This window comes from Amia ocellicauda, chromosome 18 (genome assembly GCF_036373705.1).
Source record: "Amia ocellicauda isolate fAmiCal2 chromosome 18, fAmiCal2.hap1, whole genome shotgun sequence".
Taxonomy (NCBI): Eukaryota; Metazoa; Chordata; class Actinopteri; order Amiiformes; family Amiidae; genus Amia; species Amia ocellicauda.
The window spans coordinates 1,491,558-1,510,423 of record NC_089867.1 but is presented as its reverse complement, the minus strand read 5'-3'; the positions used below and the strand labels follow the sequence as shown (position 1 = coordinate 1,510,423).

The 18,866-nt window shown below is 44.2% G+C and overlaps 1 protein-coding gene across 4 annotated transcripts in view; it reads right to left on the bottom strand.

The window, feature by feature from the left end:
* Positions 1 to 1,054: 1,054 nt before the first annotated feature.
* Positions 1,055 to 18,866, bottom strand: part of azin1b (antizyme inhibitor 1b) — a 31,190-nt gene continuing 13,378 nt past the window's right edge. For 2 of the 4 annotated variants that reach the window (XM_066691274.1, XM_066691273.1), the window contains one exon: positions 1,055 to 1,744. In XM_066691274.1, the coding sequence (XP_066547371.1) occupies positions 1,627 to 1,744 (118 nt within the window). In that variant the 3' untranslated portion in view covers positions 1,055 to 1,626. Of the gene's footprint in view, positions 1,745 to 13,207; positions 14,915 to 18,866 lie in introns of those variants that run through there. The other 2 variants (XM_066691275.1, XM_066691276.1) reach the window with 1 other exon arrangement.

The following is an 18,866-nucleotide window of genomic DNA, read 5'->3' as shown; positions in this document are numbered from 1 at the left end:
GACTTTGGAATATAGTATTTTTTTCCTGTGTAGTGCAAAACTGTTTGCGCCTCGCAAACCCGCCTGCACCACTCCACAGTGCGCTTGTTATTCCCACTTTTTGAGCACAGCTTTGCGCAGTTATTGGATGAATGCGCCGAACAAATATCGCGCATGAACTTGTATATTCAGTCTAATTAAGGCTTTCACGCAATTCAAATTCCATTGCGCTTTCTTTAAATATATATATAATTTTACTGGAATTAGTCACAAATTAATTTATAAATTAGGAAATTATAAGAAATAAGAACAAATGTGTGTGTGTGTGTGTGTGTGTATATATATATATATATATATATATATAGATAGATAGATAGATAGATAGATACACTTGTGTGTATGTTCTAAGGCTCTATGATAAATTAATGCACTCATGGTTACATATGCTCATGTAGAGAACGTATGAGGGGGCGAATTGTGTCTGTGTGAGGCCGGTTCACCTTGCAGCATATCTTCGCCTTTGTCGGGGTTGCTGTTGCTGGGTGTATAGTGCAGCATTACTGTCCAAATTTCCACAGACATGCTCCATGCTACTAACTACATTTCCTATGTATGTATGTATGTATGTATGTATGTATGTATGTATGTATGTACGTATGTATGTATGTATTGCCATTCAGTCAAAAAAAAAGACTGTTAGGAACTTGTTCTGGTGCAGCACAACCATAAAAACTGACACCCCCAGCATCATTTTCAATGCGTTATTTTACGCATCACACAGCTACGAATATAGCATTTTGCGCCATGCATACAATTAAAGGCTGAACAGGATTTTGAATATGGCAAATAATGCACATTTGTGCATGATAGCTATTTGTGCTGCGCAAACCCCTCTGCGCGGTGCAAACCCAACTAATATCTAGCCCATTATGTCCAAGTTAATGTAATATTTGTTAAGGAATAAAACGAGACATATATGCTTCTATCACACCTATTGCATTCTCCTATTTCAAAAGCACAATCGGCCACTCCCCTTCAACCCTGTATGGATAAAATAACCACAATAATAAACATGACCAATGTAGATCCTTTATTTATTAGACTCTACATTTATGGAATTCAATCTCAATCTGCACCAGATAATCTTCACTGAATGCCATTTTTAGCTCAAGATGATCAGATCTTTAGATCAGTCCTTGATGAAAGGTATTATATCAATTTAAATTTATTTTCAGAAAGGAGAGATCAAAAATGGTTAACAATTTATTCTATCAAGTTTGTGTTTTTATGAGGCTACCCAAGTTTTCCTTTGAACCTGTGTCCCTTGGAATTTGTATGCTGCCCACATTCTTGCCATGACTGATATCTTTACTATTCTAATTAATTAAATTAATGCCAGTGGGCAGGACAAGTGGCAATACAGGCCACCTTCCTCCAAAAGAGCACAAAGCCACTGTGACAGGCTAGCTGTCATACAAAACATAAAAATTCAGGTATAGAAAGACAAATTGCCTTTACAAGCTAAATTATAGACTGCTGCACATCAACCACAGACAACAAAAAGGACACAGACTGCAGACAACAAAACAGAAAACTCCTCTGTCCCTGGAGGAGTCTTCAAACACACTATTGTTCAAAAATACCAAACTAAATTAAAGAATGACAACAAGAAAAGCAAAACAAACTATAGCAGTTGGAAATAGTGCTCGAGGGTAGGATGCTCCAAGGTGGTGGCAAGGTGATTTCAGGTGTGTGTGCCGGACTACTGCAAAAGAAAGAAGAGTTTAAATAAGGAGAGGCCCATTTTCAAGTGTGCTGATTGCAATCCAGCTCAGTGCCACCAGCCGTGCACAATCAACCAGTGTGAAACACCAGTATGATTTGCAGCAGTCTATAGGGAAATCAAACCACAAGCAACTGCAAATTGAGGAAATCTATGGCCAAGTATTATGCTTGCTGCATGCTATGAAATTTCAAATTAAATAAACACCTTCCCAAAATAAAACACTTTTAACAAAGTTTTTGAGAGGTTAATACATGTTTTTTGTACTGTGAATTTAGACTTTGTAGGTTCCAGATGTATATCTTTTGAAAGCCTTTTTTTAAGCAGCATAAGTAGTAGTGCTCTTGTGGTGAAGTTGTTGAGGGGAATCCAAAACATATAAGTATTTGACAAAAACAAATGCTCTCAACCTGGTTCTGGAGACAAAGTTACAAAGGTGAGAAACAAAGGTTGTCGTGGGTTGGATGCATTAATAAGAAGATATGGCACATTAATACATAGTTAGATATGGCACAAATGGCAAATGAATGCATTAATTTGGCATAGACCAACATAAACCCCTCCTTTTCACCATTCAGATTTGGAGTGTTTAAGCAAGAGTATACCCGAGAATGACATATGAGTTTCCAATATGAAGCTCTGAAGAGGAACTAAAGGACTGGTTTTGCCGGTGTAGGAATAGGCAATAGGCTGTGATAAAGAAAGCTCTTCCAGAAGATCATCTTTGTAACAAAGAATTCTCAATTCTCAGCCTAACAGGGTTTTGAGAAGTAGGTTTCTCAGCCATGCAATGAATGCCTTACAGCAACAATTGTAGACCGGGGTGGTGAAGGTGGGACAGTCAATTGCATATACAATACTGTAGAACTGATCATGTTGTGGAAAAGGCTAGCCAGAGTTCTAACAAAGCAAAAGGTGAGAACTTCTATAATGGTATTTAGAGAGCATGATAAGTAGGGCAGGAGGCGATTTTAGATTGCATCTGCTCAAGTACGAGTAGTGTGACAAATAGCCATCAAGTGCAGACATTATAGTGTGTACTGCATGCAGTACAAGATCTTTGTAGAGATCTCTCTGGAGAATGGAGCTTTTAGTGGGTCTGCTTTTGGAAGGGGTACCTGGAATTTCAGTAAATTAAAGCAGGATAAATCAGCAAGTATATTTTGCAAGCCAGGGACACGTACATTTCCCTGCTCAGGAAGGTTGAACAGCGACGTCTACAAGCAAAAAGTAATCAGTAAATTGAGCATGAACAGTAATCTACATTCCTTAGAAATAAACCTACATAGAGAGCAGAAGGGAATGAAATGTGTGGATTGATTCTACACCCAAACATAAAGCAAAATAAAAGTATTTATTTTCACTGAACCCCAAGAAGATTCCACAAAGGTAGGTGAATGTTATTGAATGATATTGACTTTGGAATGCCATGCAACATGACCAGCAAGTTTAATAAAATAAATGACAATTGATGCATGGATAACGGAGATTAAATTGCTCAAGGGGGATCTGGATTAAATCATTGATGACGGGACAATTAAACTAAATACTTGCAAGTTCCAACTCCTAGGGGTTAGTACCATAGGCACCGAGTTTTGAAATAACCGGGGGGGGGGGGGGGGGGTTAGTTACTAACCCTAACCCCCTACGACCACTGTCAGATAAAATCACTAATATAAAAACCAGAACATAATTAGCAGACTGAGTTTTCTCCAGTAAGAGGAGGGGGTGGGGGGTGGGTTGGGTGCTGACGGTGTTTTCTCCGGTGAGGGGGTGGGGGGGGGCTGTTGGTGCAACAAAACGCACTACATAGTTCTATGCGGGAGAATTTAACAACGCACCTAACAGGGACTATTGTAATTACAGCACTATAAAAGACAATCTAATTGGAAACGGGTTTTGTGTTTTATTTTCTTCCTTGAATGATTAAGTAACTCATCAAAATCTTATCTTGGAAAATTAACAAGATGTGGCAAATGTTCTAAATGAGTATTTCACAGAGGTTTTTACAAAAGAAAAAACAGATAACATGCCACAGGTTAACAACCAGTGCAGTCAACCCCTAAGAGAGACTGGGATAAATGAGAAGGAGGTACTAAAGGGATTAGCAGAATTAAAAACAAACAAATCACCTGGGCCAGATGGTATATTTCCAACAGTACTTAAAGAAATGAGGGACATTATTTATAGGCCACTAACTAAACTATTCCAAATGACACTTAGAACATGGGATGTGCCAACTGACTGGAAGATGGTAAATGTCATACCAATCCACAAGAAAGGGGACACAACTGAGCCAGGAAATTACAGACCAATCAGTCTCACCTGCATCACATGTAAAATGTTACAAAAAATATTTGGACAGAAAATAGAGGAGCATCTTAATGAAAACCATATTCTTGGAGATAGTCAACACGGGTTTAGATGAGTTAGATCATGTCTTACTAATTTATTGGAGTTTTTTTAACATGCAACTGCAGCTGTAGATCATGTGAAAGCATATGATATGATATACTTCGATTTTCAAAAAGCTTTTGATAAGGTTCCACACCAAAGACTGATCCTCAAATTGGAAGCTGCAGGCTTTCAGGGTAATGTAAATAGATTAATTATGAACTGGTTGATGTATGGGAAACAGAAGGTGTCGATTAGAGTTGCTTCTAACTGGAGTGAGGTTGTTAGTGGAGTTCCACAGGAATCAGTACTAGGGCCTTTGCTTTATCTAATCTATATTCATGATCTGGACTCTGGGATAATTAGCAAACTTGTCAAATTTGCAGTTGATACTAAAATAGGTGGCTCAGCAAATACAATCTCGGCAGCACAGGCTATTCAAAGGGACTTAGATAATATTCAGTTGTGGGCCGACACCTGGGAGATGAAATTCATTATGGACAAGTGCAAGGTATTACATGCAGGTAACAAACGTCCACTATAATTACACTATGGGAGGAATAGAACTAGATGAAGTAAAGCATGAGAAAGACCTAGGACTCTATGTGGACTCCTCACTTTCTCCAGCCAAACAATGTGGGGAAGCAATAAAAAAGGCAAACACAATGTTAGGGTATATTGTCAAAAGTGTAGAATTTAGAACAAGGGAAGTAATGTTAAGACTGTACAATACACTAGTTATACCTCATCTGGAATACTGTGTACAGTTCTGGGCACCGCACTTCAAGAAAGATAATCGCTGCTCTAGAGGCAGTTCACAGAGCATCCACTTATTCCAGGTCTGAAGGGAATGTCCTACTCGGAGAGACTGAGGGAACTGAACCTTTTCACCCAGGAACAGAGGAGGCTACGTGGGAACTTGATTCAAGTCTTCAAAATAATGAAAGACATCGACCACATCAAACCAGAGGAGCTTTTCCAGATCAGCAGGGACACACTCACCTTGGGACACAAATGGAAAATTGGGCTTCAAGGCATTCAAAACAGAAAACAGGAGACACTTCTTCACACAGAGAGTTGTCACAATCTGGAACAAACTCCTCAGTGATGTGGTTGAAGCTGAAAAGTTGGGAACATTTAAAATCAGACTGGATAGGATCCTTGGATCACTCAGTTATTAATGGACACCAAACTAGCACAATGGATCAAATGGCCTCCTCTCGTTTGTCAACTTTCTTATGTTTCTTCTTATGTTTCTAAAAATTTAAAGGGGGGTTGAGTCCCCCTTTTTACTGTTTGGCGGGGGCTGAAGCCCTTGAGCCCCACACATAGTCCGTGCCTATGGTTAGTACAGTAGAGAGGGAGAGTGATTTGGAGACCAGCAGGGATGTGACCAACAAAAACTCTGTTATGATGGTTTGAGATGTTAGCTGAACAAGACAAGAGGGTTAGTAGAGGCATGCGTAGAATCTAGGGAAGTAGCATGGCCAGATTGGAAGTGGGATCCTTGTGGGGGGGGGGTTGGTAAAAACACTCCAATTGTAGGAGTAACATAACAAATCTCTCAATAGGAGACTCCTACAGAAAAAGGGATAATGTGATATCAGCAGGCGAGGAACTGTAAAGGGGTGAACAATGGTGGTGGATAGGTTAACTTATTTTGTTATCCAGATTACGATAAGCCACGACTTCAGAAGCCAAAGCAAAAGTTCCATAATTTTAATTATTTCCATAATGTGTAAGGAAATGTAAACAAATAAACAAAAATAAATCTATAAATATGAAGGGTGGACTTTTATAAAAAGAGTATTAGTTTCCAACATACTGTATTACAACAACACATCATTAAACTACAGTTAGAGTTAAAAAAAACAGTATTCACTAATTAAGATTAATCAGAACTAGGCAATGTTCCCATACTATGCAATATATATATAGGTGTGACAGGCTGTTACAGCACAGCTGCTGCTGACGCTTGTTAATTAGGTGCTGCAGCCATGTTGTCCGCTGCCTCGCGAACAGGCTGCGGGCTCACGGCTACAGGCAATGAGCTCCGTGGCGATTGTGACGTCAGCGGCAGCTGTGCCTCATCTAATTAACCCCTCTCCTTCCCCGAGGGAGAGACCTAACCCAATGAGAAGGACTGCCACTACTACCCGACTGCCCGGAGCACCCTGTTTGTGTGGATGTTTGTGTGCTTGTTTTTGTTTGCTTTGTTTTTCCCCTTTTTTATGTTTTCCTGCTGGACTGAACCTCAATAAAGCCCGGACACCGGCGCAACCCGAGACCCTCTCCCTGCTTCTTGTGTCCGGCTCTTACATTTGGTGGCCGATGTGGGGAAGCTCCACGGCACACTCCCCCTGAAGACCTACCTGGTGCGTGGAAGGATGGTTATGGAGGCATCTTCCGTGGCAGAGTTGCTGGCCGCAGTGGTGAAGCTACAGGCTCAGCAACAACAATCTCTGGAGACGCTGGTCCAGCAACTTCAGGTGCGAGCATCTGCGCCTAACCCTGCTGTGACCGCAGTGAACCCAACTTGGGCTGGCTTGAGGATTCCAAAGATGGGGCCGGAGGACGACCCGGAGGCTTACCTCGCGATCTTCGAGCGCACCGCCAGGTGTTGCAGCTGGCCAGAGTTGGAGTGGGCAGTACGCCTGGCCCCCCTGTTGACTGGGGAGGCGCAGTCTGCCGTCCGAGTACTCCATCCAGAGGATACCCTGGATTACAAAAAGCTGAGGGACAGTGTCCTGGACCAGGTCAGCCTAATGATGGACGGGCAGCGCTGAAAGCTTAGAAGCCTCCGGTTCCAACCCAGCTCCCGGACCCAAGCCTTCGCGCAACAGCTGCGGGACGCCTGCCATCACTGGCTCAGGCCGGACAAGCACTCCGCCACGGAAGTTGCTGACCTGGTGGCCCTGGAGCAGTTCCTCAGCTGTCTCCCACATCCCTCCGCATATTGGGTAAAAGCCCACCAGCCCAAAGACCTGGAGGAGGCCCTCTCTGACCCGATTTCCTCGGATACCAACATGGCTATGAAAACCCCCGCTCCTAAACCTGTCTCTCTCCAACCCGCTTTCCTTTTTTCCCGTCTGTCCCAAACACAAACCTGTTTCCTTAGCTCCTTTTTTTTCTCTCTCTCCCGGTAGTGTGCAGTCCCCTGGAACAGCCACAGTGACGTGCTGGCGTTGCGGGCAGCCTGGACATCACCCGGCCGAGTGCCCTCTGGTGAAAATGAATCACTCCACTGTTTGTGCTGCTCGCCCCTCCGCTCACCCTCTGTCGGACCCAGGGGAAGGAACGAGTTCTGGGACTCGCCAGCTCTCCCCTTCCTCCACCAGGAGGGGCGACACCTTTTCGATTTCACTCTGGACCAGTCACGGGATAATGCCCTGGGTCGTTTATATGACCAGGTCGCAGTTGTTGACGGTCGCATAGTGCATGCACAGAGGGCGTGCTCGTACCCCCAGTTCCATATAGAAAAAGACTTGTTGTATAGGGTAACCAAAAATCGTGGGGGGGACCCGGTCACAAAACAATTGCTGGTGCCATGTTTACACAGGTGCTTTATGTTTCTCTCTGCACACAGAGAGAGTACCTATGGCGGGTCACCTGGGTCGTGACAAGACCTTAAACCGGATAACGGACTGATTCTTCTGGCCAGACATCAAAAAGGAAGTAGAAAGGAAGGTGGTCTGCTGCCTGTCCGGAGTGCGGAAAGACCAATGCCAGTGCAGGGCAGTGCAGGTACCGCTAACTCTCATGGAGATACCATTTGAGCGCATTGGTATGGACTTGATCGGTCCGTTACAGAAAAGCTCTGCAGGGTATCGATTTGTGCTGGTCATAGTGGATTATGCCACTTGATACCCAGAAGCGATTCCTCTAAGGACAATGTCAGCGACTAGGATCGCCGAGGAGCTGTTTAATGTCTTCACTAGGGTGGGGATCCCAAAGGAAATCCTGATAGATCAGGGCACTCCCTTCATGTCACGCGTGATGCGAGACCTCTGTAGGCTGTTGGGGATCAAATCCATCCGAACATCAATTTATCATCCCCAGACCAACAGCCTAGTGGAGCGCTTCAATAAAACACTTAAGAACATGATCTGTAAGTTTGTGAGCACACACGCTTGGGACTGGGACAAGTTATTGCTGCCCCTGCTGTTCGCTGTACGCGAGGTTCCCCAGGCTTCCACTGGCTTCTCTCCCTTCGAGCTATTATATACGGAAGCCGAGGAGTGCAAAAGCAAATCAAACTTGTTAATAGGACGTTGCAGCAACCACAGAAGAGAAAGGGGTGCTAACATTTGAAACACGTCAGCAGCTTTCAGAAGAAGGCGTTGCTGCAACCAGGAGAGAAGAGGGGCGGTAACTTTGAAAACACGTCAGCAACCAGTGGAGAGAAAGGGGTGGAAACATCTGAAACATGACAGCGACATTGAAAACAACACCAACATCCCAGAGAAACAGCAGGTGGAGGAAACAGGGTCCTGTGGCGGAAATAGGATTGTGTGGCAGAAATAAGATTCTGTGGCGGCAAAGACATATTCCAAGAGCTCGCCTAGTTTCCCATTTCTGCCATTTTGACACATCGCTCTCGGTGTTTGTGGACAATCTCTGCTATGATTAGGGTCACCATGGCTCCAGATTATGCAGGGGTTACACTACTTAACCAGTATTTTGCACCGAATTGATGTCTTTTGCATCGTGAAGGAGCGCACACACCCAAGCGCTAAGTACAGGCACACACACTAACGACTGATCTGACATCCCTGTCGTGGATCTGCGTCACAGCCTCCACACTTCCACATCCCGCAGAAACACGGTGATCCGCACAGCGAAAAGGTCAACACACACGGACGCGGACGTGTACAGGTCATGTTGGTGAAGTGCAGATGTCCGCAGTTATGCACAGATCTGCGCTGCTGCACCGATGGGATCGGTGGATTTCGGCAGATCTGTGCAATACTGCGTAAACACCCAGAAACAGCAGGTACGCTCTTAATTGACCCACTTTCAGCATGATTTTTCTCACCGACCCGGACTCACACCTCTCATTGAACACCATATCCACACAGCACCTGACACCTGTGTGCGTGTAATGCCCTATCACACCCCCTATTATAAAAAAAACAGGCTGTTAATGCGGAAGTGTAGAAGATGTTGGAGCTGGGAGTCGGAGTGGTGTAGCCCTATAGTCTTAGTGCCAAAGCCTGACGACAGCACTAGATTCTGCACCGCAACGCGGTGTCTAGGTTTGATGCCAATCGGATGCCCCGTGTGGACGAGTTGCTGGACCAGCTGGGAGCTGCTAAATTTTTTATGACACTCGACTTAATCAAGGGATACTGGCAAATCCCCCTCAGTCCAGAGTCCCGAGAGAAAACCGCTTTCTCCACTCCTCTGGGTTTGTACCAGTTCTGCACTATGCCTTTTAGGCTCTACGGAGCCCCGGCCACTTTCAAAAAAGGCTGATTGACTGTGTACTCCGGCCCCACCAACGCCAATGCCTCTGCTTACTTGGATGATGTGGTGATTTTCAGTAAGGACTGGAATAGCCACCTCGTCCACGTAGCAGCTGTGCTCCGGTCCGTTCAGCAGGCGGGGCTCACGGCAAACTCGGGCAAGTGTGCAGTTGAGAGGAGGGAGACCAAGTATCTGGGGTACCTCTTGGGAGGGACAGGTATGGCCAGGTAACTGCTATCGCCTCCTGTCCACCTCCTAAGTCCAAAAAGGAAGTAAGACAGTTTTTGGGGTTTGCCGGATATTATCGCCGGTTTTTATAATCGCCAGACTTTGCCACCCTGGCTTATCCCCTCACCGAACTGACACGAAAAGGTGCTCCTGATACGGTCCAGTGGATGGAGCAGTGCCAGGTGGTTTTCCAGGCTATTAAGGATCGCCTCTGCCAACAACCGGTATTGAAATGCCCCGACTTCTCTCTCCCCTTTATTTTACAGACTGACACCTCGGAAGTTGGAGTGGGAGTAGTCCTCTCCCAGAATTCTGGGGGACAGGAACATCCGATAGTCTATCTATGTAAGAAACCGTCCCCCCAGGAGTGAAAATATAGCACCATTGAGGAGTGTCTCGCCATCAAATGGGCTGTCGAGACGCTCTGCTACTACCTTCTGGGGCATCCCTTCACCCTGGAAATGGACCACGCCCACCTGTAGTGGCTCCACCGCATGAAAGACTCCAACCACCAAATCATTCGGTGGTATCTCGACCTGCAGGACTTCAACTTCCGAGTGCGTCACCGCCCCGGCCCTCAGCACCTCAACACCAACTTCCTCTCCCGTCCCTTTCCCTCCCCTTCTCTTGTACCTTCCTTTTCTCCCTCCCTTTTCTCTCCTGGCACGCCTGCCGGTCCTTTTCTAGGGGGGGGGGGCGTGTGTGACAGGCCGCTATGTGTCACGGCACGGCTGCTGCTGACGCTCGCTAATTAGGTACTCCGCTGCCTCGCAAAACAGGCTGCGGGCTCACGGCTGCAGGCAGTGAGCACCATGGCGATTGTGACATCAGCGGCAGCTGTGCCTCGTCTATTTAACCCCTCTTCTTCCCCGAGGGAGAGAGCTAACCCGATGAGAAGGACTGCCACTACTACCCCTGACTGTCCGGAGCACCCTGTTTGTGTGGACATTTGTGTGCTTGTTTTTGTTTGCTTTGTTTTTTCCCTTTTTGTGTTTTCCTGCTGGACTGAACCTCAATAAAGCACAGACACCGGCACAACCCAAGACCCTCTCCCTGCTTTAGCAGGGACAAATTAAAGGAAAAAACAACATAAAGCGCCTCAGTAAGCTGATGGGTACCACGAGCCACCAGAACAGGTTCAATGCTCTTGGCACAGATTCTACAGGTCTCTGGAACTACTGGAGGGATGGAACACCATTCTTCCAAAAGATATTCCCTCATTTGGTGTTTTGATGACGGTGGTGGAGAGCGCTGTCTAACATGTCAGTCCAAAATCTCCCATAGGTGTTCAATTGGGTTGAGATCTGGTGACTGCGAAGGCCATAGCATATGATTCTATAGCATATGACAGCACTGTGGAGTAGTGGTTAGGGCTCTTAACTCATGATTCAAAGGTTGTGGGTTAAAATCCTGGGTGGGGCAGTGCTGTTGTACCCTTGAGCAAGGTACTTCATTTAGATTGCTCCAGTAAAATGCCTAGCTGTATAAATGGGTACAAATGTAAGTTACCCTAAATGACAAATAATGTAATGTAATGATTCACATAATTCTCATATTCATCAATCCATTCAGTGAGCCCTTGTGCCCTGTGGATGGGAGCATTGTCATCCTGGAAGAGACCAATCCCATCAGGACAGAAATGTTGCACCATAGGATAAAGATGATCACTCAATCACTTTGTAATTATTTGCAGTGACCCTTCCCTATAAGGGAAGGCATGCAAACCATGCCAGGAAAATGCCCCCAACAGCATGACAGAGCCTCTGGACCCCCTCCCTGTAGGGGTCAAGGAGTCAGGCGTGTACCACATGTGACTTTGAAAGATGTCATTATTGGGGCACCATAGGCACTGGTCTACAGAGATGTACCACATTTGTAGACCAGTGCCTATGGTGCCCCAATAATTACCTCTTTCAAAGTCACTTAGATCCTTTCCTTTCACCATTTTGATCCAAAATCGAGGTCAACTGGGGCTGCTCAGCATTTTTCTACATGCCACAGATGATGTTAATTGCTTAATTGTATAATGCAGTATACCAGTTTGGAGGCACCTGTATTCGTTCCTCCACTCATTCAGGTTTTTCCTTTGTCACCCGTCTGTATATCATATATCAGGATAAATAATAAAGCAGATTTTTTTTCCTTTTGACCAATGTTAAATCAGTTGTTGAGACCTGCACATAAACATACAGATTGTAGCAATGTAGTATTTAGATTGGCTGTGGCACTACCTTCCAGCAATTTATGCATAAGTTCTTCAAATGTTTCCAGTTTAAATTTAGCTGGAGTTGTTACCTGGACTCTGGACAGGAAAAATCTGAATTAAAATGGTCTTCAGGTTTAATATATCAACTATGAAATAAACTACCCACAGAAAACAAGGACATTCTTGAGATTAGCCTTGAGACCCAGTTATTGTTAGTCACTTAAGAGTCCCACCTCTCTACGTAAACTAGGTAACAGACAGTAGGGCATACCATGGATTTTGCACATTACCAACCCACCAGTTGCCATCCAATGTTGGACATTGTCAATATGTGAGAAGCCAGCTTCTAATTAATTTAAAGGTTAAATGGAACAAGGATACACATCATACTTCTAGATATCAGTGAAATTCATGTTTTACAAACACAAGTACATGATTGAAATTGAATAGTTAAGGTTTGCTTCCTTACAAAATTGTTGAATAACTCAACACACTACAGTAACTTCTCTAACCTACTGTACTCTACTAAAACCAAGTACTGCACTAAAATATTTTAGAAAAATGGAAACTGTACTTACATTTAATAATAAAGCACTTTTAAAATTAAATAGCTGTCCAATGACCTGCTTTTTACAATTGATCACCTCCAGCTGTAAATCCCTTTTAATGCACCTACCAGCTTCACAGCTATTTTGACAACCATGAGTCTGGCATATGGTTTCATACACATTTCAAAGCCATGACTTTTGATTTTGAAGTTATGATATGGTTATGTATTTGTACAGGTGGTCTACTGTATCTGCACTTGTGATACATGAACACAGCGCATGTTTTGAGGTAACTTTATTAGAGCAGCTGCAAGGTGTGCCCATTCAATCTGTAACTGTAGAAACGTTTGGAAAAGAGTGACTAAGTGTTATCAATATCCAAAATACATTAACATTAAAGCCTAGGAGATAGACATGGAATGTGTAGCAGCCAATGCACAATTTTCTATTGTATATTGCCTTACAGGATTGTTTTATTCATTAAGAAAAATTGTCAAGCACTATGTGTACAAGTTCTATAGGAACACTACTTCATATAAAAACCATAATTAACATGTTGTACAAATTGTTATTGAAAAATAAAAGCACAAGATTTGACCAAAATTCAGGGAGACCAAAAAATAAATCTTTGTTTATTTAATTTCTGTCCAGTGTAATGTTGTACACTGTTTTCCTGAATAAATAAGGATGGTTGCTCTTTACATGCAAAATAAGAAATGCTAAAAGAAAAAAAAAATATCAGTACACCATTATTCAGTCAAAATGTGTATTAAATTACTTAAATTTCATGACCTTAACAAGCAGTTGTACAATCAAAAACGGGCTATGGTCCATTAGTGCTTTGGATAAAATTGTACTGTACAAACACACATACATATATAATATACGTGTGTATATTTGTGTATACACACATTGTATATATACACATACACAATTTAGGTATTTATAAAATATTCAAACCGTTTTCAGCTGAGTGGGCCTTTTGTTGCTTTTACAGAAAAAGAAAAAAATTAAAATAAAATGGGGCAATTCCTGCTAAAGTCTCTTAAATTAAAATGATAATTTGCCTATTTCTGCTGGTGATACTTTTCTTAGAGATGCACACAAAGCAGTGTGACTAAAACTGAAGATAACATTTCCCAGTGCATGTCATCGATGCCAGCTCATGTACACTCTGGGCAATGTTTCAGTATGACCATAAAATCTTGTGTGTCTTGGGCTGAGAATTTTGGAAAGTGGCTTCATGAAAGCATACATATAAAAGAACTGTGCTCACTGAGAAAACATTACATAGCTCCAAATATCAAGTAATTGTTGTGCAATTTGAGAGCCACTTTAAAGAGTATAAATATGTGACATATATATATACATATATATATATATATACATACATATATACATATACATACATACATACACACACACACACACGTGTACACACACATTTTGAATTTAGAATGAATGGAATTATACATATTGGCATGAAAAAGAAACCCTAAATTGAAATTAAAATTAAAATGACAATACTCCTTTGTAACACTGCAAATTGACACTACAGCTATACTGTATAGGGATACTGCAAATTGAGCTTAAATCTGCTCTGTACATTGTAAAACCTGACAATTTCAACTAAATGTGACAAAATAACCAAACCTATACAAAGGTTTATTGCAATCACACATGGGTTAGGTCAGGTCATCATACCACAAAGCAATGATGTAGACTAGTTTCACATTTTCACTACAGATCAAAGCACAAATTTACATAGTCTATGTATTGACAGGTTCTCGAAATCAGTCTGGCTTTCTACAGAAAACTATACCATGTTCAGCAGACAAGTGACTTACAAGACTGGCAACAGGTATATATAAACAAAATAAAATAAAAACAAAACATGTATGTAAACTTTAATTGGGCAGGAAACCCAGCAGTAGGATTCCATCTCTACCAAGTCGTCCATTTTGTTGCATATTTTACTATTTAATAGGGGTGAATGGGTGAGGGAAATTAGATATATATATTTTCCTATTAGAGCAGCTCTAAATCACCATTTAGAAATCAAAGATCAAATCTAATTTTGCCTGGATCCAATTTCTCCAAAAACACATTCAAGCCCCTTTGTGGCTTCTTTCCAACTTGGAATGTTGACCAGACAAGTTATACAACCAAAAGCACAGGCAGATAACTTCTCTAAAGCCACATTAAGCTGGGGTGGAAATATCTTCATGACTTAATTGAAAGCAAGATGGAACCAGTAAGAAATTCTTCATTGTGGTGTCCAGTGTAATTCCAGCATCCTGCATCTCGTACCTATTATAAAACATATCTTTAGAAACAGGAATTGAACTTATCCTATTTTATGCATGATTTAATTGTAAACCACAGATACAGACAAATTAAACAATAACACATAAGCACATTAAGGCCATCACTTTCAAATAATTTTTGAAGTTTTGAACGTATGTAGCGTCTGTCTTATTACAGCAAGTGTACAAACACTGGAAAGAGTGAGCAAGGCCAGAGCGGCGTTAAGTTCTCATGAATGAAGAAATGAAAATCCAAACAAAACTAGTATTTAATGCATCTGAAAATACCTAGTGTGCATGTGACAGTACTTGTTGTGCGAGATATTATTGGATATGTATTTTTATTGTAGTATACATATAAATATCAGTGGTAGATTGTAATTCTAGTAGTAGTATAATTCAGGAATAGTATGCATTGGTAATTGTATTTAAAGGCATGTAGGTTAATAGCTGAAATATGATAGTGGGTGTGGTCATAATTAATGATCATATGCGAGTATTATTGTAGTAACTGATCATACAATGTAAATAACCCCCCACCCAACAGTAATTAAGAAGTTTTTACATCATAACCTTTTTATAATATGTAAATTCCAGCCCAATAAGGAAAATAGAAGGTGTGGTACATGACCATTTGTGCCAAGTGTCATATGGGAGCATTTATATTTTATATAAATATATATTTTATAATGTCTGTGTTCAGGCCAACCTTGTTGTCGTACGCTATTTGTTAAACCCCAGACCAGTTTCACTGCTAGTTGTTACCATATTTAGTCAAAACACAAGTTAAGGAGTAGTAATATTTGAATCAGTGACAGTGTATTAATGCAGCAGTAGTATTACTGTTAGCACTGTACAGGAATATGTACCTCAGAAGTACGGATACCACAGTAGTTATTTTTCGAGTTAGAAGCACTGCCGAAGGGGGAGGGGTTTTCTTTTTGCCCTTTGCCTTGGTTCGTGAAGACAGACGAGAGCTTCTGTGTTAAACTAGTATTAAACTAGTCGTTTAATATTAATATTATTGTTACTATTCAGGCTAGTTCGCTGTGTTGGTTTTTGTCCACAGGCCTTTTTCCTCCACAGCGAGAGTGCACGCAGCGGCAATAATAGCCGAGGCCTGCTGCCCGGCCTAAGCCTCAGTCTGTCGTAAGAGACCTCGCCTGTGAGAGGGGCTTGCGCCCGCACTACAGCCCGTGACTGCAGCTATAGGAGGTCTTGCTCTTCCAGTTTACTGGATTGAGGTCTGCTGCGCTCACTCATCCGTGTAGTGGTTCTGGTGTGTTAAGCCCTGCTTTGGCTGGTGGTTTTTCTACCGTGAGCCCTCCGGATTCCAAACAGCGCGGCACCTAGTGTCCCACTGCTTTCCACCTAGCCCTTAGCCCATCTGTCTCCTCTGTCAGGCCAGTGACTGCTGGGGCTTCTGTCCCATTGCTGGCCCTCGTCTTCCTCACCGTCAGTCTCATCGTGAGGATCTTTTCCCTGCTTCGGCGGGCCATCAGGCTGAGTTCTGGGCAGTCGCGCAGCGGGCTGTAGAGTCCCTCCAGATTCCCTGGCCAGTGGAGCCCACCCTCCAGGTTTGAGAGAGGGGAGCGGTTGCAGCGGCACACACTGGCCATCCCACTACTGCTTGACCTCCTGGCGGAGCTGCACTCCACCTGGGACCACCCGGAGACGACCTGCACCCAAGCATGGGCAAGCGAGGTCTACGCCAGTACCCAGGGTGCACAGGAAGCGGGGCTGGTGAATTTCCCCAAGGTGAATTCCAGCATTTCGGCATTGGTGTCCAATTATCTAGACGACTGGCTGGTCTGTTCAAACTCCAGGGAGCAGGTTCAGAGCCACACAAGCCTGATCTTTGACTGCCTCTCCGAGGTGGACCTTCCGGTCAACAGAGAGAAAAGCTGTCTTGTGCCAACTCAGCACGGGCAGTTCCTCAGACTGCACCTCGATTCCATTGCCATGCTATCCACACTGGTGCCAGAGAGAGTTGCCTCCATACGCACATGTCTCTTCCTCTTCCGGTTGAGAGCCCGCGTCAGGGTGTCCCTTTGCCAGAGGCTGCTGGGCCTTCCAGCGGCTGCGTCCCAAACACTCCCCCTCGCCCTCCTTCATCTAAGGCCTCTGCAGTGGTGGTTCAGGTCCCATGGGATGCATCCTTGGCGCGACAGAGCACGTCGATTGACAGTCACTCAATAATGCCAGAAGGAGCTCTGTTGGTGGCAGAGACCTTCAAATTTAACCCTCGGTCTGCCCTTGTGGCCAATCTGCCACTAAGTGGTTTTGATAACAGACTCCTCCAAGAAAGGTTGGGGAGCCGTCTGTAATGGACAGGGAGTCCGAGTCAGTGGGACGGCGCCCATCAGGGCCCTCCATATCAACGCCCTGGAATTATGAGCTGTGCTCCTCGGTCTCTGTCACTTCATGCTGGCCCTTTGGGCAGTCATGTTTTAGTGCGAACAGACAACACAGCAGTGGTTGCTTAAATCAACAGGCAGGTAGGTCACTGTATCAGCTAGTGCGTCGTCTGCTTCTATAGACACATAGCCTCAGCTGCGCTCCATCAGAGCAGCCCACTGTCCGGGCATCTCCAACATGGAGGCAGACCTCCACTCTCGGGGAGGCCCCCCCGGTGTTGGAATGGTGCCTCCACCAGCAGCTTTGGAGCCGTTACAGCAGGGCAGAGATGGATCTCTTCGCTTCGGCAGTCCGCACATTGTCCCCTATGGTTCTCCGTTCAGGATCAGTCAGGGACCCTGGGGGTGGCTGCACTGTCTCTTCTATGCATTCCCATCATTCCCTCTTCTCCCAGTGGTTCTGGAGAAGATCAGGCAGGAACGAGTGACAGTTCTGCTGGTAGCGCCAGGAGAAGTCTCATGACCCAGTTAATTGCCATATAGGTATCATTCTGCAATTGCTGCAGGAGCTGTTGGACCTGGGCAAGTCCCCATCCACATCCAAGGTTTATTTGGCCGCCATCTCCTCATGTCATGTCAGGGTTGATGGCCTCTGGGCTCACTGAAGACGGCGTTTTTGTTGGCAAACACGTTGGCAAAACACGTGAGCGACTTACATGCCCTGTCCGTTCACCCTGCGTGTGTCCGTTTTGCGGGAGATGTTTTTTTGCACCTGTACCCCTCCATTGTACATAGTTCCTTTGTCAACAGGCCTGTGGCCCCGCCCTAGCTATGCTGAGGGCCACTGCTGCTGTATTCAGCAGGAGGCTTTGAGTTTACTTGTGCACTGCTGTGTATATAGTTAATTTACTGACATCAGTAGAGCATCTGTTACCACTAGCTGCTGGTCGGCAGTGTGTAACTTGCTCCTGTGTCCTGCGTGTGGTACACAAGCTGGCTCCTGCACCCCGCAGTGTATATTGTTCATTGGAATAGACAGTTGAGCTTGTCAGCTCCTTATTAACTTGAGTGTGGACACGTTGTTAGCGAGGGCACGTGTGCCTCAATATGCATATAGTTCCTTTCCCAGCAGTCTGTGGCCCTGCCCTAGTTATGCTAGATGTGCTGGAGGCCACTGCTGCTATGTCCAGCGGAAGACACTTGTGTTGGTTCTTGTTGCCCCGCTGTGTATATAGTCCCATTATTTAATTGTACTATCCAGCAGTGGCTATCAAGACTGGTTAGCCCGCTGTATGTTGAGCACAGGGTGCGAGACTACACCCTGTGCTTATATGGTGTGGTCTTGGTATTGGCCCCCGCTCCTAGCCATGCTAGTAGAGAAGGAGGCTGCTATTACTAGGCTTCACGGTAGGCACAAGGTTCTTGTGGCCCCATGGATACACCATTCCTTATTTCTTCCCAGTTCAGTGTGACTGCGGTCTTTGCATCTGGGCAACCCAGTTGTGGCCCCAAGGGGCCCCTGTGGTTTTTATCATAGAGTTGGTATGACTCCTAGTAGGTACACCTCGGGGCAGGCACTCTTACCAGCTCACTGCCTCC